Source organism: Ixodes scapularis, unplaced genomic scaffold (assembly GCF_016920785.2).
Source record: "Ixodes scapularis isolate PalLabHiFi unplaced genomic scaffold, ASM1692078v2 PGA_scaffold5__190_contigs__length_132052651, whole genome shotgun sequence".
NCBI lineage: Eukaryota > Metazoa > Arthropoda > Arachnida > Ixodida > Ixodidae > Ixodes > Ixodes scapularis.
Genome location: NW_024609880.1, coordinates 68,104,827 through 68,131,704, shown reverse-complemented (window position 1 = coordinate 68,131,704; position 26,878 = coordinate 68,104,827). Strand labels below are relative to the sequence as shown.

General features: G+C 46.3%; 1 protein-coding gene and 1 non-coding gene across 3 annotated transcripts in view; one reads left to right on the top strand and one right to left on the bottom strand.

Moving 5' to 3' along the window:
* LOC8043730 (rap guanine nucleotide exchange factor 4) overlaps positions 1-26,878 on the bottom strand; it is a 308,461-nt gene that overhangs the window by 151,110 nt on the left and 130,473 nt on the right. For both annotated transcript variants that reach the window (XM_040504817.2, XM_042294110.1), the window contains exon 2: positions 9,901-9,961. In XM_040504817.2, coding sequence (XP_040360751.1) covers positions 9,901-9,961 — 61 coding nt within the window. The remainder of the gene's footprint in view (positions 1-9,900; positions 9,962-26,878) is intronic.
* Positions 16,582-16,653, top strand: Trnah-gug. The gene has a single exon. It is a non-coding gene; the product is annotated as a tRNA-His (tRNA).

Sequence of the window (26,878 nt, the reverse complement as noted above, 5' to 3'; positions counted from 1 at the left end):
TCAGGCCAACAATTATTGGTTTTGTGTAAAATGTTGCCGCACTCCTAATCCTTCGTACCGAAATCACAAACAATCGATGGATAAAAGACGACTGCGATCGGGCTTCATGTCTGATGAAGACCGGTCTGTCTATAATATTAAGTAATGTAGTACAATTTTTAGCGCAATCCCGCACCTCTCTCTTTCCTCCCAGGGAAGATGCTGGAATGAAACACATATATTTGTTTTTTTCAATTTTTTTGTTACATTTCTAGAAGAGTTAGGACAAAGTGCTGTTCAGTTAACGTGAATGGTATTTCACGCTAAAATTATAAGCATTAAGCTTGTTTCTATGTGCTCATTAAACTACACGGAGGATTATACTGGGAAATTTTCCCATTTCTCCCCACTGTCCTCCTCTACATCTCTCAACTTGTTATACGTGTATCGTGCCTACAATATGCATATTTTACTGGTCTGTTTAGAGCGTTTCAACGCGAGGGCGCGTCCCCCAAAAGGCAACGAATTACGTCACACAAAATATCCCGTCATTCTTGAGCACCGATACTACTTATTGTACCCATTAGTCGCGCACTGGTGAGTGTAATGAACTTTAGTTCAGCGACTCTGATACCTGGTTATTCGTAAACACGCACGATAATTGACACTGCCCAGGAAAAACCACGCGACCATATCGATTGTTATGCGTACGGGGAAAAAGCAGCTCTTCGTTTTACGGCTTATTTATGCCCGAGGCGCTCGGACTATGCTGCGCTTCACCTCGTGATGGACCGCAGCGGATGTTACGAGCCATCCCAGCCAATGCAGCGCTGCGAACCTTTATCACGTGATTACGCGTCCGAGCGTCGCCGCGCCTCTCCCGAAAGACGCACGACACTCGCGTGGCATTAGGTTGGCTTGAATAGATCGTAGCGTCCATCGAGGTCCATCGTAAAATGAAACGGAATGTAGTCGCCTAGGGGACTGCGTGTAATTACGAAGCCATCGATGCGCGGGCGTCCCACTGTGCATTATTAAGATTAATGCTCCCCAAAACGCGAGTATCAAAGGAACGGGCGATGACTTATGCAGAAACGCGCTACGGCGGATACATCATACATCTCGCTCTTTCAAATATTGTGTTGGAAAAAACAAAACATAAAAAAAACTTGGCGGCGGTATTTCGCTACTGAGCGGCCCTCGCCGACAGGCTTCATGCTTTAAGCGTCGCGCGACCGAAAGTTTTGAGGCGAAAGAGCAATATAGCGTCAAAATCTCATCGGACACCGACAGCTTCGGTTTTGGATGTTAGCAGTCGCTCGCTTGTGTCAACGCGCGATTTCAGTCTCGTGAAATTCAGAAGCGTTCTTTGTTCTGTGAGGCTGTGTGTGGGGGCGGCTTATCAGTCGGCGAGTTCATCGGGGAGAGACAAAAACGTTGGATTTGAATGCGCGCTTCTTTCTCTAAATATTTATGACGGCGACAAAAAGATGTACATATAGATGACATATCTATCGGAGGCCCCTTCGGAGTACACTGCCCCGAGCAAAATATACCCTTAACTTTACGTGCTACCTATCGCGAATCACAAATAGACATCACAAAAACCTTCGCGAACCCGCATAAAAACGAAACAGGACGGTAATTCTTAACTAAAGTAGAATCACCGGCTTTAAAGACAGGTACTACTACCGAGTATTTCCATAGCTCAGGAAACTTAGCCTGAGTTAGGGGCAAGTTAAAAATATGCTTCAACACAGCTACAAAAAGAGAGGAGAAACCTTTAATAATAAAACTAGGTATGCTATCAATACCGGTGGATACTTCAGGTTTAAGTTTACTTATGGCTTCCAAAATGTCGTCATCGTCAACCTTACAAGTAGGCAGAAGTTACCCACACTGGATACCAACGCCCCTAAAAGCGCCACCTTCTTGTGCCGGTGAATAGCAAGAACTAAAAAGTCAGCAAAACGATTCGCAATTTCCCCTGACCCACAATGATAACCAACATCATCGCGAAGACAGATATTTGGTCGATTTTCCCGCAAGTGTTGTCTGGTGAAGCTCCAGAACTCCTTCGGATTTTTAGTCAGACTATGTTCAATGCCATTTAAGTGCAACCGGTTATCTTGTTCGTAAAGTGTTTTGACCAGACTATGATATATACTGAACTTCTGATACCATATCTGCAATCCGGATTTCTTAAACATGCGAGGATAGTGTAGTTTCTCTCGGGACGCAGTTTTTAAATCTTTTGAAAACCAACTCAGATAATGAGAGGAGCGGTCATTTTGATGGTAGCCGAGTCAACTTCACTATCTTTAAAGACATCTGGCCAGTCATATTCCTCCAGATATTAGCACAGTAAAAGATAATTGCCACGGGAATACGAGCATTCAACCGAATTATTGTTTACTCTTTGCCTGCACGATATGCGGAATTTCGTAATAAAAGGAGGGTGATAAGTATCAACAGGCACTAAAGGGTTCAAAGCAGGAGTCGCAATCTCAAGCGGGGCGTTCGATAAACACATGTCAAGTAGATTTCTGCAAGAATTCAAAAGTGTGTTATACTGACAAAAATCTAGAAAGCTTAAAAATGAAAGCAACCCGTTAGCCTTTTTAGAAGTCACGCTTGTTGTAAAAGAAACGGTACCCGCTGCCCAGTCAATCCCTGGCAAATTAAAGCGGCCATATATCTGGACGCGATACTTAGTAAAATCTACGGCTTTCTGAAGTGATTCGAAGTGTTCAATGAACGCTGCGTCATGATACAAAGGAGGGAAATGGTAATTACCAGCTGAACAGTTGTAACCATCACTCGCTGGAATCTCAATCCAGACACAATCCGCATAAGATTCCTAATCCACCCTCCGGTGGGATTGAACTACACACTTCACTGCGATAAGCACACCACCCGGGAATTTCATGCCCAATTTATCATAGTCTCTATCCTGACGATACACAGAATAACCTGAGGGAAAGTAACTATTATCAGAAATGCCGGCGCAGAGCCATGTCTCCGTTAAACGAACTAGATCAAAGCAGCAGGACAGAATATTCGAAATAAACTCGGAAAACTTAGAACGCAAACCACGCGTATTCTGGTAGTACACTTCGAGCGTTTTAAACATTTTCAGCTGCTAAAGGCTCATCCACAAAGACTCGAGAGCCGTCCAGCCTGCCGAAAAACGAGTGAAAGTTGGCACCCATGTTTGTGCACCAGACAGTAGACCGCTAGGTTGCTTGTGAGCACTGGAAAATAAACCATTATTATAAGCAAAATTCTAAATCTTTGGTCTTTGAAAAAAAAAAATAATTCGTGTGTGGGTATGTTTTATACAGCAGAACTCGGTCTGCCTCAACGGGCGACTTGTCTCCCAATTGTAGATGAGAAATTGAGCCAGTGCAGTACAATCGATAGCCTGGGGTCTTTATAACGTGCACCACGCAGTAATAATACACGAACGCACGCCGGTACGACGCTCATCCAGATCGAAACGGGCAGGGGTGGGGATTGAACCCAAGATTTCTGGGTTCTCAAGCGCGAGATTTCGCTCCATATGCTCCGAGCTGGTGTGCGCGCCGCTAGCCCACTCGGCTACCGATCCCCCCCTTGGTCTTCGAAACAGAGGCGTGCCAGTGTATGCTCCATTAAACAGCTGACAGTGCCTTGGGAGCTTTGCACTCGTTGGACCAATCGACCGCCTCCCTTTCATGACCTGAACCCGCTATCTTTGCGTGGGCATGGCCAGGAGCGTCTGATCACGTGGCGGAGGATAGACGGACGGCAGGCCCAACGAGCACCAAGCTTGTACTTCGCTCTCACCTTAGGAGTAAAAGGAGTATATGGTGTTTTCCAGACTTGTGCATAGTTCAATTACTCTGCTCAAGTTACTGTAGTTTAACTACTTTTCCGAGTAGTTTAGTAACTTTTAATTACATTTTTATTTCGGTATTTAGTAGTTTAATTAATTTTTTTGAGTAACTTCTACTCAAAATACAAATTACTTCCGAATTATAGTGGTTGTTTTGCCTATCAACAAACATTCCTGCGCAAAAAGGGTTTAGATGTTCGAAGATCTCCTGATATTTGCAAAGAGGAGGAAGCATGTGGCGTAGGAAGGGGGGGGGGGGGGGGCGAGAAAATGGGTCGGAGAGTCCGAAACCCCCCAAACTTTTCCCGATCCCCCCTCTGCAACAGTACTGCAACAAAGCGCGGGGAAGGCACGACGAGAGAGAAACCAAGTAACTGCGGGATTAGCGCCGAAGACTGGCGCTCCTTTGTGTTCCGTAGCTCAAGGAGACTTGACCCATTCGAAAAAAGGGCTGGTTCCCGCTTCTCCCCAACGTAGAAACTCTCGCCCACAAAGGAGGTGCACACACTGCATCCTCACTCAAAGGAGGCAACAAAATGCAGCACCTGCTCTGAAGCTCATCTGGTGCTCCCGTAGTTTGTGCTGTACTCGAAGAATTGCGTGCTAAAGGGCAACGCAAAGGGGACCTTTTGCCGTTGCCTTTCCTTCCAAAACATAGAATATGCAGATCTGTTATTACGTGTTTTTTTTTTTAGTTATTAACTGGCTCGAGAAATATGATAATCATTGTAGTGCGCTTTCAGGTGACTGCAGGTTGTCCTACGGCAACTATTGCTGCCTGGCTTGGTGCCCCAAGAACGGCGAAACGGGCCGGAAGCGAGGCACGAATTTTTTTCGCTTTCCACGTGACTCAAGGTACCCGACAGAAATAACTTCCATGGCTTCTTATTGCTTCATTGATGACACCAACCGTAGACGTCATGTACTTAAGATGTGTTGGTGGTATTGCGACCAGAGTACGCGGTTTCTTCACAAGTGTTCATCTACAGCGAGAGACGGGCGGCCGCATCTGAGGGCTGGCCAACATCGATCTGGCTAAGCAAACACAAAACCCAATTACTATTGCTTTCACCTTTTATAATATTTAAAAAAAAATAGTGTTAGGAGTCAATTTTCTTTCAAAGTTCTTATGTGTCTTCATAAAAAAATTATTTTGCCTACCACGCACACAGTCTTACATTATCACGTAAGAATGCGCAAGCTTTCTCCTGCTTCTTCATCCAAGGATTATAGTAGCTACACAACACGCTACTTGGCTGCTTGTACATAATTTTGCCTAGAATAAAAAATTTTTCCTATCACTTCTTGTTGTGGCCTTTGTTTCCTGGGTTCGGGTACACAGCTCCTTCGAACAGACACATGGGGACTCATGTAGTTTTTGTTGTAAAAGTTGTATAGATTTTTGTTTAGAACTGGGGCTGCGCTTTCTATTGGAAAACGAAAACGATGGTTGGAAAACACGGCCCCTGCACTCATTTTTGGTATATAGATTGAGTTCGTAGAAAAACAAAGTTCTAACAATAAACGTAAATGCGCTAAAAGGCCGTCATTAGCCTTAAAGGGTGACTCAAAATAACAAAAGAAGTAAACAAGTAAGTATCTAAAAGAAATTAAAAAAGAAAAGCTCCGAAGCGATGCTAAGCTAAGGCTGAAAAATACGGAACTGAAATTAACCTTAATCAAAACCGAAACTTATTTAGGGCGTATGCCGATTGCTAGGTGTCCTACATGTCCTTCTACTTTCTGAGCCGCTGGGTCCTATGGGAGTGTGCACCATTTACGTTTACTGTATTACTCTATCTTGAAAGCGTTCGGTCACGTCAAAGTGCTGAGTTCCGATTAGAAGGATTAGTGATCCTTCCAACCAGAGCTCGCCGCCTTCTGACGTTACCACACACTATCATATCTTCTTCAGTGTCTCTCTGTACAAGCTTCTGTCCCCAATGTATGTGACTGTGTCAAGAAAATCATTGGAGCTCAAATTCTCGCCTTCGGCACGTACCAGACAGCTCATAATAACTAAATGGTGAACATAATTACGCCAATGAAAACAGTGAACAGCTTATTGGCGACTCCAGCGAAATCGAGGACACCGGCTAGATCAGAAAGCTGTGGCAGCAGGTTCACTCGCTACCTTTCTCGAGCGAATCATATACTCACAACGCCTGGCGTTCTAATACAAAACCGTGAAAGTAGGTTCAAAAACGCGCAATGGAAATTGTATATAGTAGATTCATCAATAGTTAATCTACGGGTCACGACGTCACGGTCCGAGTAACGGAGCGAAAACCTGCGTCGCCCGAGACCACGTTCTTCTCCGAACAGACCGCGTTTGTCTCCGAGTCCCCCCACAGATAAATAAAACCCACGCACATTCGATCCTAGCAAGTTCGGTCGGCCTTAATCCCATAATCCGGCCCCTAAACCGTGCCGCCTTAATCCACTCCTACGATCCGGCACCTTCCAGCGTCTCCTCGAACGACGCTCCCGTTCGCACCGGCCTCGAAGGACTACGACCGCACGAATACGCTAAGAGTCCTAGAGATAAGAAGCCCGTAATCCTCATTGCCTCACTTCCACGTGCCGAAGGTTTAGCCGTTCATGCGCGCGACACGTAATTTCCCCGAGTGCGTCTCCTTTTGATAATGCAGGTCCGACCTTTTAAGCCCACGGCGCTCTACTATATACTCCGTCCAAGCTGAATGTGCCGTGGAAGCTACGCGTTCATCGAACCAATAGACTGCCTCTTTTTCATCGCTTGACCCCGCCCTTGCTCGTGTGTATGGCAAAGGGCGTGATCACGTGCCGAAAAGTAGACGCGCCACTGGTCCCTCGAGCACGCAGCTTCCGCAACACTATTAGTGTAGGGGTGAGCGTAGTACATACCCACCCACCGGCGCTTTTCTCTCGCGCTCACCGCCGCTTTGAATAGCGACGTGGGGGAAACTGTAGTATCTGATGCATAAGTTTTCCTCATTGACACACAGAAGCGCCTTCAGCGAACTAATTAAATTCGCCATTTCAGGCTGCACCCGACTAGATCGGAGGGGTCCCGTCCTTTCATCCAAGCTGCTATTTTGGGGTCACCGAAGAAAGGAATAGGTTGAATAATTTCATCATCGCGTCGAAAGCTACCGTCTTATGGAAAACATATTACTTTGTAAACCTTCCCGATGGCCTTGACCCTTTGGCCATGAATGATCATCCGCGAGACCATCGTGCTTCTCTATCCTTTAAGACACGGTGCTCTTCGCGTCACGAAATATTAAATTTCGGGCAAATAATAACCATTCTTGCGAGCGTTTTTGCCTTTTTTTCATGGTACTGTCATGGGCGTTACTAATTGCCATTGATAACTTGTGGTATTTGTCGTGTGGGATGCACTGCACAATTAGTATATTTAGTTTTCTGGTGGACACAATCGAAAAGTTTCAAAATCCATATATTTTGTACCAGCCTACTTACATTTGTTCTGTGGGTAGGCTGCTACAACTCACATTACATCTGTCCACGAAAGCTGTTTTGCTTTGTTTTTTTTTTCTTAGTAGAATTTGTGTTAACCATTTGAAGTATTTTACTCTGGCCGTTAAATAAATAGGCTTGACCAATCTCAGAAAGGTAAAACTATAACAGACATCAAAACGATAGAACTGTAATCTACTTGGTTTCCTTACTGCCAAAATAAGTTTTTGAGGCTTGTCTTTGTATAGCAGAACAACGAAAATGATGAACGTGTTTCGCATAGAATCGCACACAGAAGGAATATGAACGCAACCTGCTATCTCTACTATGTTCGTCTATCGCCTTATAAAACGGGGATTCCTGGGACTAATCATATCATGACGTGACCTCATATTATAAACTTAATTGAAATTAAATAGTATAAAGGTGTAGTAAAATCATTACTGCCTCGGATGCAGTGCGGCTGCCGACGTTAACCACTCGCTGCATGACTGACACGTCATAATCTACACATCAGGGACACGCCTTTCCAACGTAGCCTTCATTCCCATAAACATTTCAAAGATTGCCGCTGACGCTATAAGGGAATCGTAAGATATTAAAAAATATGATTAACATCACAATGTTCGTCTATCGCCTCATGAAACAGGGAATTCTCATGACTAATCAAAATATGACGTGTCCTCATATTATGAACTTCATTGAAATTAAACGTTATGGTTTAGTGACATCAAATTGCTCAGTCTCAGTGCGATGGCCGACATTGGGAACTCGCTGCATTACTAACATGTCATAAGGGGCAAATTGGAGCCACGCATTTACAACGCAACATGCACCCACCATAAACATTAAAGGGGCCGATGCCGAGGCCATAAGAAAAGAGCTGCATCCTTCAGACACGTAAAGAATGTTTCATATCATTATCCTCCTTATCAACATTCAGAATTATCGGAATATTCTAGCATACTGCTTCCGAGTTACGTCAACGATGCAGCGCCACCAACGGAGAGCAAAGACGCCGTAATACTTTCGCGAAAGCGGAGGGGCCCCTTCGCAACGGAGCGAAACCTATAGCATTGATAGCTTTCTCCGCGCCGTCGCCAGACCCAAGAGCCACTTGATCATCGAAGAATATAAGAAATAATAATGTTGTCGGGACTGAAGGAGCAAAAGAAAGAGGACGCCCGAAGGGTCCCCGCCAAGTGGTCACGAAGCCCGAGCTATAAATACAAACGGGCTCGGTGTTTTACAACCCGGAGGTAAGGTCCCACAAATAAAGAGAAGGCGCAGCTACATCCATCTTAAGGGGTATCCACACGAAGGAGAAATCCGCCACTTCCCTCCGCGGATCGCGCATCACGTGAGACATACGTCATCCCTTTTTGACGCCTCGCGGCGCGTTCTCCTCCGTGGCGGAGGCGCGGAGGCTTTGTGCTGACAGCACGGAAGCTCCGCAAGTGCACGCGGCAAAGCCGGGGACGGAGTTTCCCGGGTTGTTGACGTCACGGCATCCGTCCGCGGAGTTCTCCTTCGTGTGGATACCCCTTTATGTCCCTCCGCGAGAGAATCGCTCGCTTCAAATCTCTCCCGAGTTTCAGAAACGCAAACTGCACGTGTTGGATATCACCCAGCCCTTCTTCTTTCTTTTTGGTTGTCATTTATTTGTGTTAATACGACCGCGTTGTACAGATTCGCATAGACGTTGACGTAACCGCTCGTGGTATACCCGAAGCCTCCGGGCGCTAGGCGTCGTTACGTAAGACGTGATGGGCGACACGCAACAAAGCTTTGACTGGTTGCCACGAGAAATGGGGTCTCCGCTCATCCTCCTACGCTCTGAGAAGATCTGCGAGTTTGCGGTCCAGCAGAAATGTAGATGAAAAATCACGGCAAACCGTGGAACAGTGCCAGCGAATGACGAAGCTCAGAATCCGATCACGAGCAGGGACCATGGACATGAAGTTTCACATGCGCCCGTTGTCCCTGCCCACGTCGCTTTTTTTTCTTTTTTTCAGATCGTAACAAGAGCGTTGCCATTCGCTGAGGAGGTCCCTCTATAGTTCGTCGTGATTGCCTATAGGAATTTGGAGACTTTCTATTTACTAAAATCTATACGCCAACACACTATTTACAAACGAACCCAGGTTTGCCCACACCAGATGTGGGCACTGCGCGAGCGGAAAGATCAAATCCGGGAAAAGGGAAAGCGTTGGCGCATGCGCAGTGCCGACAGCAGCGCCTCCGCAGTGGTATGGCGTTAGAGGGTTGAGTTGGTCTATTTATAGTCACTGACATGTCCTCAGAAAGGCAAGGCATGGTCAGTCCTGAGGATCGAATCGCCGCTCCGCGGCCAATGAGATTTGGGCGTCAGCCAATCACAATGGCGATAGACGAATCTCCGAAGCCAGTAGTGTGAGGGTACCGAGCCACGCTTTGCGTTTGCTTAGCAGTCAGTGACGTTAAAGTCAGTTCTCCTCCTTGATGTCTGGATCATGGAGAAAAAAAAAATCTTGTGTTCTTGTCGACAGTGCCTGCGGTAGTCCCGAATAGAAAGCAGGAAGACGGTGAAATTGTCGACTCACCGGAAATGTTTCGCAAGGTGCTCAACGGAGATACGATGTCCTCCATGAGATGGCGATTCCTCTGTAACAAAAATGTAAAACACGGATTATAAAATCTATTCATATATCTGGCTGGCAACGTGCCTGGCTGCGAACATATATCACGCGACTACGAACACGGCTCGTCGCTGTATCTCTCCCGAGGGTCACGTGACGCACTCACACACACATTGGATTGGCATCTACAACTCGTAGCGTCCACTGCAGCACCATTATATAAGGTGAAACGAAGTATAGTGAAACGCCCAGTTACTCGTATCGTGACAAATTTAATCCCGGAAGAAGTCTATACGGTGCCCGCTCTCCTGGTTAGCGACCAGAGTCAATACAGCCTAGAATACAAAACCTGCGACCCCCCCCCCCCCCCCCCCCCCGAAAATGTAATCACCAGTAGATCCACTCGGTGCTGCCTAGCCATGCGTCAGTATAGCGAGGCAAGTACGTCATGAAGCGTCCTAGCAGCGTCTCACGACGCGCGCGATGCTGCGGCGACGCCAGGACGGAAGGGTACACCGCTTTGCAGCGTCTCTCACCGAGCTTCAGCGCGTTTGCCGCTTGAGGTGGGTCGGGGATGCACTAGCGATGACATCATGCTTAGGCCTACTCTTCTAGGTGGTAATATCAGATCACGCTGTCAGGTGTTCTTTAGCCTAAAATCACTGGATCCTGGCCGGTTCCAACTTTGTCCGGCTCGTATATTGTTGATGGCTTTGTGTGGCACGAGCCCCTATAGTGCTCGACTCGGCAGCACGCAGGCGCTGGCCTCCACACACCGTCGCGCACCTGGGTTGGCACTGCCTGTTATAGCATGTGCCGCAGACCGGACGTTAACAGAGTTCAGTCGTTTCTGACACCACACTCATAGACCTATGGGAGGTATTCACTGGACGCCATATTTGAGGGCGTTGTTCAGAGCGCGTGCTCAGAACGAGCTCACATTTATAGGCTGCAAGATGCGCAATATTGATGGTGTGGAGGTACCGTTGCAAAAGAACTGTGGAAGCTCGCCGTCAGCATGCGCTCAGCAGTCGCGTACACAGCTATGGGCGCCAGTGAATATTTCCTATCGCTAAATTACCCGAGCATCAAGGATAATGGTGGGAATGTATAGACAATTGCAAGCATGGCGCCACAAGTGGTGCCCCATTCGTGCAAGCGCGTGCAACGCGCGGGTGAACGTAGCTTTGGCAAGCTCGTAATCGCACGGGCGTGCCTTCTCGAGCAGAGACATGGCGGCGGCCAGTCGCCCAGCTTGCAATCGTGTATAGGTCTACGCCCGGCACGCGATCGCCTTCTCCGTATAAAATAATTCGAAATAAATAACCAAATTAAGGAGTAGACAAGCACGCGCGTAAGAGGCTGTGTGTTTTAGACTCTTGCTCTAGAAATGTTGCTGCTATGCAGACGCCAGCACGCGTTCTATATGATACTCGGGTAATTTAGCAACAGGTGTATTGACCACGAACGCAAACGTTCGCCATCAGATAAATTGTTAACGAGTGCGAGCCAACTGGTGACGCATTGCTCGGTCCGCAATCGGCCCTGACACGCCCAGAACCGTTTGCAACCGCCACAAAAAAGTTCCAAAGAAAAACAAAGTCTCACGATCGTTTTGGAAATTACGCGTGGAGAATCACGTTCCTGCCTCCCCACCGTCGTGTAACAGTTTTGTCGTGGCCCGCTACGGTCGCTGGTAGCTCGAGGAACACAGGATACGGAGCATCTCCTTATCGCTTTGCAGCCAATCAGAATGTGACATTAGCAGATAAGAACGCCGAAGAGCCAATCGCGAAGCAGGATCCCCCGAGTACCACAAGCCCCGCCCTGTCTTTCATAACCTGCCTACAAACCAGCAAGCAGCCGAGTGGAGTTCCAATCCAACTACGCACTCTTCTTGCCGACTTTGCGGTGAAGAAAAGGCTCGGGAAAGCGACGTATAAGCGGCACAAATCTCGGTCTGCATCCAAGAATGCAGGGATAATACAGTTTTAATCTTATAAATGTTGCCCATACCCAGTATCGCCCCGTGCATATACGCTTCGAAAACATCTCGTATCCGGATATGGCTACCGTTACGATCATCAGTATTCCAGCCAGGCGAGACCGTGCAGTCTCAGACCGCTAAGAAGACATTTAAATTGCGATGCAGACTGCGTGCTAGATCTCGTTTATCTGGCCAGAAAGTCGACATATCAAATGGTATTCCCGGGCGACTTCTATTTTTTTTTCCCCTTTTGAACAAAGCATGTTTGCTGCCTCAAGCTCCACTCTGGAAAGAAAAGAAATTGTGTTCGCACGTAGCACCGTGCATATTCGTCAACGGCCCTAGCGAAGTCCCGACACGTCTATGGAAACTCGGAAATGTAAACTTTCCGAGGGAACATTTTCTCAAGTCATATCTGCGGCCTTTCGGGGGCGCGTGCAATGAAAACAAAAAGAAGGGAGGGGGAAGATATATAAATATATATGCTACACGGCAAAACAAGTTCTGAAACGTACGTGTTTCTTTGCCCTGAAATACAAAGTGCGCGACGCGTGGACCAGACGACTTTTTCTCAATAGTCGTAGCCTTTTTTTTCCCGCGACATCGGAATGCCTTTTCATTCTTGGTTGACATTGGAATGCGACTTTCATTAATTCCCGGCCGGAGTCATACACTATTCACACGTCACACAAGACACACAGTGTTTGCGGCAGACAAGAGGACAAAATGATCTAGGGAGACACCTCGGACACCTTCTGCAGACTGTTTTGCGTGATATATTATTAGCAGTGTGACCGCGCCGTTTATAGCTCGCTCCATTGCACGAACCCCAACAACAGCACGTATATCCTCCATATTAAGAGTTTCGTGCCGTGTTCAATCGAAGTATGTCACAGACAGCTAACACCTGTCGTATATATGACACAAAATATCTACATACTTCGCTTCTGCGTAAATCCAGAGCAGCCGACGCTACGAGTGACGTCGAAAGCTCGAGTCATGAGGCCTTTTTTTTCCCGTTTATGATTGGTTCGGCGATGATGGTACACGTTTACAGAAACACGACGAACACCACGATGGTGCCCTTTTGCCGTCTTTTGATTGGTCCCATCAGCGTTAGCGTCGGCTACGTCTGACCTTAAGGCGAAACAAATTATAGAGTGCAATCCACTTATCACGATAATGAGAAAATCCGGAAGTTCAATCGTTATAAAGGATTATCGTTGTATCTGGCCTAGAAACTAACCGTTTCTAGCCTATAAACTCTGGAAACTGATGGTTATAAGGATTACGTCGTTATATGTGATATCGTATATATATTTGGATTGCGGTACATTTGGTTATAAGTGGATTGCATTTCGACCTCGTTACTTAGACGGTGTTGTGGCAGCGCTTAACCCTCGCGTCAGCGCTGCGTATATGTAGATAGACTGTATGGGGTGGAGTTTGAGCAACAGTATGGCACGCACAAAATTGCGTCAATATACACAACTACATATGCACGTAATGTACAGCGTGTATAATCACTAAATGGGTGGGAACGGCAGGGTGTTTCTTTTAGATGCCCGACATCCGGCACGTGCTCGATGCCTTCCGCCGTGCTTTTGCTGCGCCGTGCACGCTCGAAGCTCGCGAGACGCCGAAGCATAATCGAAGGTACGAAGCTAGCGCTAGAGGCCAGACGACATTAAGACCGCCCCGCTCTTTTCGACCGGCCATTCAACATGGGAGAAATATATCGGGTCGTTTCTTATATAGTCTAATAGCATAATAGAAAGCGGACCAGTAATGATACTTCTGTTTTCGGAACGCCCTGCCGGTAAACTTCTAACCTGACCCCACCGTTACATCAGAGAGTCGTAAAATCTCAATCTATTCCAGAATCGGCGATGAAACATTTTACCAATTTACCAACCGTTGAAGCGAAACTCTATAAGAATAACCGGGCCACCACAATCGTGCAAAAATAACAACGCACCTTAAAAAAAAAAAAAAAAAAAAAAAAAATTGGCTCGCACGATTTATATAAAAACAAATCTCAAACGGAAAACGGGGTTCGGTTCACGCGAAACCAAGGAACACGACGCGAAGAAAATTTCGATTCAACGGTGATAGCCTCGCCCACCCAGTATATTACAGCCCTTTATACACCCCGGTCGCCCCTAAACTGACGGTGCGATGGAAGCTACGCGCTTGCTTAACCAATCATATGCCTTTATTTTGCCACGTGATCACGCTCCCGCCCCAGCGCGCGAGCAGAAAGCGCGGTCAGGTGATGAAAGGGAGGCGGCTGATTGGTCCGCCGAACACGTAGCTCTCACCGCATTGCCAGCTTAGAGGTGAACGTAGTACGGGCCCAAAACTCGAAATAAAAACGAAGCCAGACCGGTGCTCTTGCGGCGTCGCGCTATAATGACCAGCGTTTTATGGTTGGAAGCGTGTAAAGTGTGCGGCGGCGGTGTCTACAAAAAGCCCCGTCGAAGGCCGGACCGCCCGGCCGGATGACTGGATGGGGGCTGAGGCGTAGCTCGTGCGGAGCGAGGTTGAACGACGGAGGGCTAGAGCGCGGTCCGTTCCCGTCGACAGCTCGGAAGGACCGGCGGCACGGCGAGGCTGGCCTTGCGCCAGCCACAAAAGCCTGCAGCTCTAATAACAACCCGCTCCCCCCACCAGCGCGACAAAACGAAGCGGTTTTAGGGTTTTGTTCAAACCGTGCTGGCGCCTGCAGTTACTACGCGGTTTTCCGGTTTGGCGGCATTCCGAGTAAAAAACCGCGGTGCACTGAAATATTTTAGTACACTGTAGAAAACGCCGAGTACTGAACGAACCCGGCAAAAGGGGTTCTAAATCGGCTGTTCGGTGTTTGATTTTATCGTTACACCGCAACTTCACGAGTCGGAGTTACGGAAGGATCTAATCTTGACGAGTCGGCGGAAAAGACAGGAACTAGAAGCCCATAAATTTTTCGGCGCACATTCCTATTTCAGCGGCTAGTACTTTGGAAAGTATAACTACATAGCTAGTATTAACAGAGACACTGATCAATAAAAGAACAGCTTTTACAAACAAATCGCATTGAAAGATCTCTGGCCAAATAGCAAAGTATACTTTTTTTTTTGCTGCACAATTGCTCGGTTATATGTGCAGTGCTATACGCGCTCGGGCTATGCACGTGAAGGATACACACCGATTAACGCCGCTAGTGAGACAAAATAGTTGCAATCACGTTTTATATTTCCGGCAAAAAGGGCAAGAGGAGAGTGTTCAACAGAGAAACGGAGATGTTCTGATGACATGCGTCTTGGCACCAAGCATCATCAGCGTAATCATAAGACACGAGATAACTACAGGACATGGCGATGCATAACACTCAGTGCGTGTACCTCTTCCCTTAGGAGTCACATAACTGAAAGCTCACTTGACGTCGTCAGTGCGCGCACGGGGACAATAAATACCATGAAGACAATGGTCATACAATGTGAATAAAGCTTCGCAGACTGACGATGGTCCCTTCTAATTTGCACATTTCCCAGGATAGGACGCCTGAGTTCGTTATCTTCGAGAGAGCAACCGATATTCGAACCTGGTCAAAGACGCGAAGGCCGAAATAGGCCAGAAGCAAAACCGATACGTCACTAAAAAAACGAAAAAAGAAAAAACAGGAATTTTGTGGCTGAAACGTACACGGGAAATAAGCGCACACTTCCGAATATCTAGTGACGCACACATCTGTCAAAAATCTGCAAATGCAGATATATCTGCCTTATAAAAACGAAATCAGCAGTCGCCTAAGAATACATTAAAACCTTGGTTTGGGCTAGTTGGTCCATGGTAGGTATAAGGTTTAAACGCGCAAACCGACAGGGACAATAGAAAATAACACAAACGACAGGGACAGAAAAAAACCCAAAGAAAAAACAGAGCGGGAGATTATAGAGGCTTTCTTTATTAAAAAGAAGAATGACAAGTGCATCAGCGCGCCATCTGTTAGCCTACTAGATAAAGAAGTGACTTATCTAAATGGGTGTCTGTAGCGTGTTTTATCGGCTGTTGGCGTTGTTTGAAATGTAAACGGTAGATGAGTTGTCCATATAAGCGTTGAACGGTCTTGCAATAAATCAGTTGAGAGTAGCGCCTTGTCTCTTTCGTTTGTGTTATTTTCTATTGTCCCTGTCTGCTTGCGCTTTTAAACCTTATGCATAAGAATAAAATGTGGCACAAATTATTAGAACACGGTTATTCAAAAATAATAATTGGACGTCATAAAGCTGCAAGTAACATCTGCCTCTTACATTAGACGTACACCAATTGTAAAAAGAAAAGAAAAAAAAAACATCTGATGCTTTTTTCAGATGCGTTGGAGTGTTTTTTTTTTTCTCTTTTTAGTTTGGTGGACGGTTACGGAACGCCGCATTTATACTACGAATCCGTTGCGGTGGAGTTCCTTTCGCTTGTGCTTCCTATTGTTGACTAAAACTCGCTAATTTCTGAAGAGTTGTTATTCAAGAAACAACTCTATGACAAACGTACTACCGCAGTACGAGATAAATGAAAGTCACAGGCAGAGGCGATGCCGCAAGACTCCCTGCTCCAGTTAATGACCCACTTGCTGCGCCCCTTCTAGAAGTCCGGTTCGACTCGCTCCCGTCCAGTGGGCAGCCGTGATCGTATAGGGGTTAGTACCTTGCGTTGTGGCCGCAATAACCCAGGTTCGAATCCTGGTCACGGCAAGTTTTTGTTTTTTTTGTGTGTGTTTTTTTTTTGTCAATTTTTTTTCTTTACGTTTACCTAAAGTACAATTATATCACTTTTTTTCTAATAAATCTACCGAATTTCTTTCATGTTTCGTCGCGCGATTTGAACGTGTGTCTAAAGTGACCTATACGATATTTCAGATACAACTGCGGGTATGGAAAAAGATTGTAATTGAATTTCGCTGCCAGTATTTACTAGAGCGCGCAGCAATAACGGTAGATGCACAGTATATCCTACAAGGAGTGAAGCTGTTTCAGTAAAACAATGGGAGATTTGGACAGACGAGCAAAGATCGGAAGAATAATGGCTTCCGGATTTTGCTCTCGTTCTTTATTTTGTTGAATAAACCACGTTCGATCAAAGCGAGCTTTTTTCACGCGGAACAGACTAAACTGATCGGCAAAACATTTTTTTTTCGCTTTCCCCATGGGTGTGCGTTTCGTTTAGGAAAAAATATTTATTGCTAGTAGTTTTATTGCTATAAATACAGTATGGCTAAAAACAAATGCAGCACGTAGTAGCAAATGCATGTGCTTGTGGCGAAATATGCCATATCATCAGTTTCACTTCTCAGAAGGCAATTATTAAAAAAAAAAAAAAAAAAGCAACACTCCGCCACGGTTATGCTCGGAGCAAAATATTCCTTTCTTAAAATGGATTCCTGAGGATATGACTGTATTTGAAAAAAGACAAGGCGACACACATGTGTCATTCCGTGCCGCATTAAAGCGTCGGACCAGTCGAGAATGATTTTGGTAATTTAATTCGAAGGGATGGATTCCGGCCAAAATGAAGCACGTCGTAAAGGCCGCACAAGGTTTTCCCACAGCACAGCAAAATCTCAGCTAGTACACCCCATGGTGCTGCAAACAATTCGTTCAAGGTTTAAAGACCTTGGCGAAGTACCCTACACGACGTCTGTCATCATGACGCCAAAATCTCTACAAACAAACCGGGGGAAGACAAAAAGGAGCGAAATGTCATCAAAACGTCATCTTCAAGTCGTCGGCTTTTTCCACTAAAAACTTTAACCTAAAAAAAAAAAAAAAAACGAAGCGAAAAGACAGCCGCGATCAAGCGCGACGAGGGAAGAAGATGGCTCGGGCAATCATCAGTCGCAGTTGAAGAGTGTACAAAAAAAAAAAAAAAGTATCTATATATTTATGTCACATAGAGATTTTATTTACTAACAAGTAAGGATTTTATTCTTATTTTTATTTTTAAGAGGGAGCTTGGTTGATACAGGAATGGAACGCCGACAGCGCGGAACTCAAGCTGGCAACTTCTTTTTGCCATCAAGCAGATTTTTCAGGGAGGGGTTATTATGTTCTTCCCGTGGACGCATTTCGAAGAGTTGACCCATAGCAAGGTTTGAACTTCGTGTCTGCAATCTATTTATTGGTCGAAACGAATTTAATTAAAATACGTATCCAGTTACGTTTGTACTCTAATTCCGCCGCCGTACGACGAACCGTAACAAATGCTACGAGCCACCTGCAGTCAATCCTACGGGCGCTATGGACCTTCATCACGTCACTTCTCAACAGGTGCACCGCTGTGCCCCCTTCGAAAGGTCACGTGATACGGATTTAGCATCGGATTGGCTTGAGTGGCTCCTAGCATCCACTTAAGGTGAAACGCTGCATAGAGGCAACCTCAAGGTTTACAAAGACATGGCTAGGACTGCGGAACACGTAAGCCCAGTCAGTCTGACATCCCCGCTTTGGCAAAGCGACCAAAGCGCGCTCAAGTGCAGGATCAATGAAAGCAAACACGGCCATCGGTACTTTTATGAAAGGGTGTAGTTGTTCGAGTAGTTTGTATTGAGCTGAACTCGATTGCTATAAGAAGCAGGCAGCAAAAAAACACGAGAAGAATCAATTCAAGGCCTATTCTGCCTTGAACTGATTCTTCTCGTGTCTTGGATGCGCAGTAACACTACTTTTGATTTTTTTTTTTTTTACGTACACATTGTCCAGCAGTGATTAGACGAAAGCACCACATCACTTTTCAAACGACAAAGAAAGTCTAATCGAAGCAAAAATAAAGATAATAAAAAAAAAAGTTTGAATAAGCTACACTCCAGTTCGGCAGTTGCAGGGCAGATTGACGAGTTGAAACAATTCATAGCACAATAAGTTATACATTGAATTGTGACAGACGAACCTATGAGCCCACAACCACGATTGCCTATACTTCATTTTTCTACATCGCTAAAACACACATACATCTATTTATACTTTCATCTTAGAGAAGATCGATGGCCGAGTGGGCTAGCGAACACCAGCTCGTAGCACGTGGAGCGAATGCTTGCACTGCAGAACCCAGGATCCTGGGTTCAATTCCCATCCCTGCCCGTTTCGATCTGGATGAGCATCACACCGGCGTGCGGTCGTGTATCACTACTGCGTGATGCGCGTTAAAGACCCCAGGCTGGCAGTTGTACTGCACTGGCAAAATTGCCCATCTACAGCTGGGAGACAAGTCGCCCGTTGAGGCAGACTAAGTTCTAGGCTGCATAAACACACACCAATTCTTTTTGTACTTTCATCTTTTTGATTTAGGTTCTGCACTCTCCACGGGGCCTTCGTGTGATGTTTAAGCATATTTACACACAAATCGTATTGCAAAATAGGAAGACGCACAAAAAACAAAAAAACAAAATCGCTACTCAATTTAGAAGATTCGACAGGGAGCGGGAAACATCAAAATAGTTTACCCATTTCCAAAGACTACACGTTATTCATATATTCTCTATAGACTTTAATATTAGAGAATTTTAGGAAACCGTTACCGTGTTCCGCGTCCGGCACTACATACCGGAGCCTTTGAAGCATGCTTTGTAAGCGCGTGCGCCCGGGTGATGTCGTGACCGGGGTGCGCGCGCTTAAAAGCATGCTTCAAATGCTCCGGTAGGTGCGGCCACACGGCACACGGTAACGGTTTCCTAAAAGTCCCCATGAAGTCTGACCGCAGACAACGTTACGCCAAGTGCATCGTCATGGCGCTCGTTGTCTTTGTCCGTTTGAAATGACCGGCTAAAAGGTTCAAGCACGGTGAATGCGTAGTGGGATCCTGATCTTTTCTCAACACACAAAGACGACTAGCGCCGTGACGAAGCACTTTTAAGGCTGCCTGATTTGTCTTCTGCGATGGTAGCGTTGGTTTGCGGTCGGACTTCACGTGAAACGTAATATAGACAAACTCAACTCACTGACATCACGCCACTGACGTCACGGCACGCTTCACTCCTCTCAATTTGGCTTCTCCGCATTCGCAGTGCCCACATTTGGTATGGGAAAAGCGGGCTTGGTTGTAAATGCTGTGTTAGTCTATAGACCTTTCCAGCGCTTATCAAATGTCGAGTCAACGGGCCGTGGGCGCGTGCGCGGCGTGTCGTATTTCATGGAAGAGAGCTACTGCGCACGCTCAGAACGCTTTCCGCAGTCTAGGAGACAAAGATGATGGCGCCCAGAAGGCGATTATTGGAAAGAGGTGTATAGATATAGTCATTTGCATAATCGAAAACCCATGCTCTCGTTCATATGTTAATTCCAGCGTATAAATGAAGTTTCCAAGTTTAAGCAAACGCTCGCCAACGCGCTCTCAATTCACACTGCTAAAAAAAAAAAAAGAAACGCAACATTTTTCTTTTTGGCAAAGTGAGTGGCTTTCTGCTTTCATCTCGGTTCGGGAGTAATTCCACAGCTCGAATGGCGAAAACCAATCATACATTTTTTATATGCTCCACATCTCCGCGTAGTTCCTTAAAAAAAGTGTGTGTGTATATATATATATATATATATAGCTTATATTTTTTGTAGACGTTGCAGGAGAAAGTCTATCGTACCTGTTTGCTATATTTAATGAGAAGCTTTTCTATCAAGCTTTCCGGACGGTAAACAATTTTATCCAGCAAAAAGACGCTTAGTCGAAAGCCCGGATATAATTTCTCGAACACAAAAATGCAATCTGAGCCCATATATTTTGCTTCAGGAGAGTGTCGTCCTAGTTGTCGTATACGCTGGAAAGTTTTGGACCGAACTAGTGTATTTGTTTGCTATTTCTGTTGGAGGTAACACATGATTGGTGTAGTCCTGAGGAAATTATGTTTACAGAGATTGCTTTCAGGGAAGAAATCAAATACGACCGATGTGGGAAGACATATATATATATATATATATATATATATATATATATATATATATATATATATATATATATATATATATTAGATCAATATCTTTCTTCATTCTTCGGGTCATCGTGCAGTAAACTTTAAAAAAAAAGTCTACGCAAACCATTTTCTCAACTCCAACGGTGCTTCATCCGCGCACTTCAAGAACAATATATATATATATATATATATATATATATATATATAGAGAGAGAGAGAGAGAGAGAGAGGATTGCAGAACCGCATTTTTCAAAGTTGCAAACAACTGGTCAGTGCAGGGCGACCAGGATTGTTTCAAGTTCAATAAATATAAGATAATGTCTGTGCAAACAAATTCAACAGATACGTAGTGCATTGTCCAAAATAACGTAGACCGACTCGCAGGAGTCTCTGCTCCTTCTCGGAGCTTTCCCGGGGACTCGGTTGTCAAAGAAGGCAGGCCAGAGTCAATAAACACATCCCAGCGCAGCAATTAGTGGGATTGACAAACCGTCGCGAACACAACCTCCGCTCTACACATCGCTCCGCTTAGCGCTGACTCGGACCGAAGACTAGAACACACACACACACGCTTGAACAATGCAGTAGCATGGCCCACTCACTGGCAACGCGGCCTGATTGAGAGCCTGAGGCCAGAAGTTTGCGATGGTGATGAAATGAGCATCAGTTGATTGTTTTCCCGCAGTCTACGAACGCTGTGCGCCTTCCCCATTGGCGGCTGATTCATCCGGATTGCAGCGAATGCAGTGGTCTACGCTAAGGTGGAGTGAGCGTTTCCCGAGTAGAGTTGTGGCCATGCGCGAGCTCCCAGCTATCTGTGGAAGCTCGCGTCCGCCTGAGAGAAAACGCTGACAGGCGAATTACCAGGCACCACTTTCGTCGACTGCTCTCTAAGTCGGCTCAAGCACGTCCCTCTAACCTAAGTTCGTACTCCGGCCGCTAGGTGGGGTCTTTCTACGGGAAACCGAGGCGGGAACTGGAGTATCGTGGAGTAAGACAGGCAGAATGCCAGAGGCCTAAACATCAGGAAGGAGCCAGGGTGCGTAGAAAGGAAGAAGAAACGTCCGAGAAGTACACACTGCAGATGACAAAAGTGCGGCTGGTTTTATAAAGACATTGGTGTTTCGGGGCAGCGAAAGAAAAAAATAGACGTTGTTTGGAACGTGGAAATAACCTAGCGAAAGCGGCTAGATCACTGGTGGAATTAATTGAGAAAATGCTGATTGCTCTCGTGTTCTTTTCCTGATGATCGGAATGGCGCTCGCAACTTGTGCGAAGAGGCGCTCACGTCACTCGGATTATAACTTTTAATATAATTTTGAAATGCTTATTAATCTTAATGTCTTGTATCTTAAATTCTAGCTGTTTAAATAAAAAAAGTTGGTGGCTTAAATACAGACGTCATTTTGAACGTTTTCAACTAAATATATTTTTGTGATATAGCGCAAGAAACTGAGCCTAGAGCCGCAAGTAAATTTCCCTAAATCTTATAGGTAATTTTTAATCGTAGAAATACGATAAATCCGGAACCTAAACAAACCTGCAACTTTAGTGATCCGCCATCTTGTTGTGACGTCAGATGTAGTATAAACATCAGTACAAGGGCAGTTTGAGCCTGTTTCACCCATCGTCAGAGCCTACCAAAAGGCCGTCACGATCGTCCGTGGGAAATAATGGCCTACGATCTATCAATCTTGTCCGAGTCAAGCAATGACACTTCAAAGTCGTAGACAACACAGTGATAACAAAATGGCAAGATGAGTGGAACTTTGCACGACGTGCAGTAGTGCTATACTTCGGTTCAGTTTACGTCCAGACGCAGCCGACACTACAGGTGATGGACCAATCAAGCCGCGTGAAAAGCGCTAATCCTAGGGCTTTACTGTTTATGATTAGTTCTGCGATGACAAAACACGTTCAAAAACATGATGAAGACCATGATAGTGTTCTTTTCAAGCTGTCTGATTGGTCCAATCAGTTCCAAGCGTCCTCTGCGTCTGGACTTAAGTGGAAACAAAAAATAATACCAATGTAAACAAAAAAAAGAAATAAAAAAAAAAAGAAACGGAAGTGGTTGCATGGCGAGTGTTGTTCCTCTGTGGCCCTAGGAGCTAGAACACATGTGCGAGAAATCAGCCGAAATTTTCACGGAAGTAGGAATACCCGAAGATTGTGACCTTTTGTTGCATTCTTACTGCGCGTAAATCGCAATGATGAGGTTCGTTTATAACTCGCGGTGAGTGCCCGTGAGTGTCCCCAACCAATGGGCGCCTTGCCAAGTTTTAAAGGAATTGCTAAGTCCGCATAATACAAAGCCTGCGTACGGCGGCTTGACGTCATCACATAAAGACCAAAGCGCAACGCACCGGTCGAGAAAGCAGCCAAGCTTTATCATTCGCTAGTAAGCTGCTCTCCATTCAAAAACTGCCCGCGAGATCCCACAGCGTGGGGGTGACATTGCGACGTGGGCCACAAGGTCCCGCTTTGTGTCATGGTACGATAACGAACTACAAAAGACGCGGGAGTATATACATGTTTGACGCTGACATGTTGCGGGGTGCTTCCGCGCAAGCTCGCGTATGCAATCGCGACACCGCTTCAAGGCCAAGGAAGGATTCAGTGTTGCGTTTAATCTTGCGCGGCCTTGAAAGGCAGTTTTCTATTGTGTCGCAGACGGCGCGCTGCCTCGGGTTTCCATATTATACGTTTCAGTTATCACACTCGGCTGCCCTCGCTCTTGCTGCTTCCTTTAGTTCCAGGCGCAGTTCGCGGTTAGACACGGCAGCAATGATCGGTAGTTAGACAACGTGCTGGAGACAGTAAAGAACAAGTAGGCAAGGTCGACTCTGAAGGTTAACGGGAACTGGTTACAGTACTAGGTGGCGTCTTTGTTTCAGTAACTTTGTATTGCAGCAGTGAGTCGATTCACTCCAAGAACTGAGCAATAGATAGCTTGCATGTTACGTCATTCGCGGCCATGCCACTATTTTATGCGCTGCGAGCGTTTGGTTCGCCATGTTAGGTTCACACCACAGAAGTTGCAATTCGAAGAAACCGGTTAGTAGAAATAACCGTCTGTACCCCGTAATGGTGACGCTTGAAGGTTATGCACACAGAATACCGAGTTCTAGGATAGCGTACCCGAAAAGCTTTCCGTATATCAAAACAATAGCATCGTCACCATTCGCCAATTCAAAACGTGCTTTGTGATCGACGCGCGGGCAGTGGCGACGATATTTTTTTGCGCACGCAAAGCATTTGCGTACGCTAATGTAAAACTGTCCATTACTAGCAAACCGTTCTCTCATCTTGGTATGGTGGGCAACACTAGGCAGTTTTGGTAGATCGTTCCCGGTCATTTCTATATAATACTTCTTTAGCGCCTTCGCGCGAACCCTGTATTGTTACAGGGGCATACCACATTACGAAAAAAAAAATGTCACACGTGTACGCAAGTTGACACCGTCAACTTTGTCGCTCTCGGCAGACAACATGTAACGGCACGTAAAAGCGCCCTAGACAAGGAAGGAATGATATGTCACTTGAATCAAGTGCACAGAGGTGAGCACGAAGGACGCCGAATACACGGCCGGACTGGAAGCGCGCGCTCTTTCTCTTCTTACGGCCTTTGCAATTGTGGCAATCGCCACCTCCCGCCGCAATTCGCGGGGGCCGCTGCTACCTCACCCCTGGGCTACCCTTTGCCGTTTGCACAGAGCGTGTCTGACAGTGTATCCCAGCGCTGTCGCAACTTGCGGCCGAGATTTTTATAGCCTTTCACACCTGATCTTTACTTTCAGATTCTCAGCCACTATCTAATGCGAGTCTGATGAGCCCAAAACGGTGAATATTTGACGCACATCTCCGAGAGATTCGGGAGTAAAAAGTATTAAGTCAACGAATGATATTGCGGAAAAACTATACTCGTCTTTACCTCCAGGACTTCCATTGCAACTCAAGAACAGGAGGAGACGGACCCTTCCACGTGGAGGAACTTTAAATGATAAATAATTCGTACACTTTCATGAAATGTAATCAGGCCCAATCTATCTATTGCCGTGGTCTGCATCATCGTTTCATAGACCGCGCATGAAGTCGGTCAGCTGCTCTAGACGAGGGTGTAGTAGTCAATACAATTTTCGTACAGTGCATATTACGGCATAAAATGCTTCCTCGAGGGCTTGTGTAGATATCTAGCTGATTTTTAGTCACAGGGAAACGCAGTTTGCTGACGACAATGCCTGTTAATTGAGTGACCTAAATCGAAGCGAAGTTCAATAAACCGTTGCCAAAACAACAACCTACGAAGCTCGAACACCAGTGCAAAGCAGCTCGAAGGGACTCTCCGACTGGGGTGAAGTTGGGTGAGGTGGTTGCGCCCCTGGCGGCAAGCAAGTGAACTACATACGGAGAAAAAATGCCATGGACTCCCGGGCGATTGCAAAGGCCGTAAGAAGAGAAAGAGAGCGCGCGCTTCCAGTCCGCCCGTGGCCCAATATGGCTGCGCTATGGGTCATCATACGCGTGCCCTGTGCTTCAACACAGACTTTCACCGTTCACGCCTTCTACCGCACTGGTAGTCATGGTAAAATAAACAAAAGGAATCCCTGCCCTAAGACAACACCACTCAAACAAAACAAAAAATAAAACTGTCCGTAGATGTTCCCGACGCAATGCATCTAAGGCAACGATAAGTTCACGAAGGAAGAGGACACAGCACTACCACAAGACGCGGAAGGCAATTTGACGTCTAACGGCCAAAAAAAAAAAAGAAGTGGAGAAAAAGCAGTGGCTAAAATTTTTTTTTTTGTCAAGAGTACGCGATTTTTTTATGTTTTATATACGGAGCAACACTCCATTTCACTTTAAGCGTGAGCGTAACAGAAGCTACAAAAGCGAGCTCCGGGCTTTCACCGTCCTTGCCAAGCACGGGCGTTTGTGCAGTGCAAGGCTTCAAGCACCGTTCAGGGACACATGCTCGCGCTTGTAGCGTCGGCAGCGCCTGGACTGAAGCTGAAACGAAGTACGAGGACACGCTTGCTTCGTTGGTTGTCGCCCACGAAAATGTACAAATTTAGTCGTGTTGATCCAAGGTCATGATGATAAAACGACGAGCTCTACGACAATTACAAAATACGAAGGGAAAACAGCCTTTCCTACAATCTCCGACAGCCGTGGAAGAAAAAAAAAAGCATGGTGATTTAACTGATCCAAAAAGGTTATCAAGGGTCAGGTGGGTGAGTTATGCAACTACCTGCAGATGCGCGCAGTACCCTGTCCGCGCCTTTCCAATGTTCCTCGAAACCACGTAAATAGGGAGTTTTAGTAGATCGTATTCAAAGGCCCGCTACCGGTACGGGCGCGCGCTACAAAGCATACATCGAAGTGGCAGCGCGAGCTCCCGCTACAAATAGCGTGGCCTGAAAACACGATCTACTAAAACTCTCTAATATCTCGGGGTGCAAAACCACGAAAGAAAGGAGTGACGCTGCGCCTCCCAATGCTGCCGTAACCGCTCCCTTCAGGCAGTAAAACAGTTCTGTTGCGTGCGTGCGTGCGTGCGTGCGTGCGTGCGTGCGTGCGTGCGTGCGTGCGTGCGTGCGTGCGTGCGTGCGTGCGTGCGTCCGTACGTGCGTGCGTCCGTGCGTGCGTGCGTTTAGAGGGGCCTGGTGGGCGTCTGATATCTCTACAGTGGATGAAAACTATAACCAGTTCACTACCACTGCTAGCCTGGAGTCTTCAACGCGCAAACCGCAGTGGTGATACAGGACCGCACGCCGTCGCCGCAATACAATGCTCGTTCAGATCGATACGGGAAGGGGGTCCCTAAGTTCTGCGGCGCGAAATTTCGCTCAGCGTGCTCCAAGCTGCCCTCTAGCTCTTCCGGCTACGCCGTGGCCAAACCACGGTGGGACACATTGATGGGGGACCTTGATGTATTATATGTGTGCCAAAGATAGGAAATCTCCATACGGTCATTACAGCTTCGCGTTCTCAGCAACGGTCTCAACGCAACCGCGATT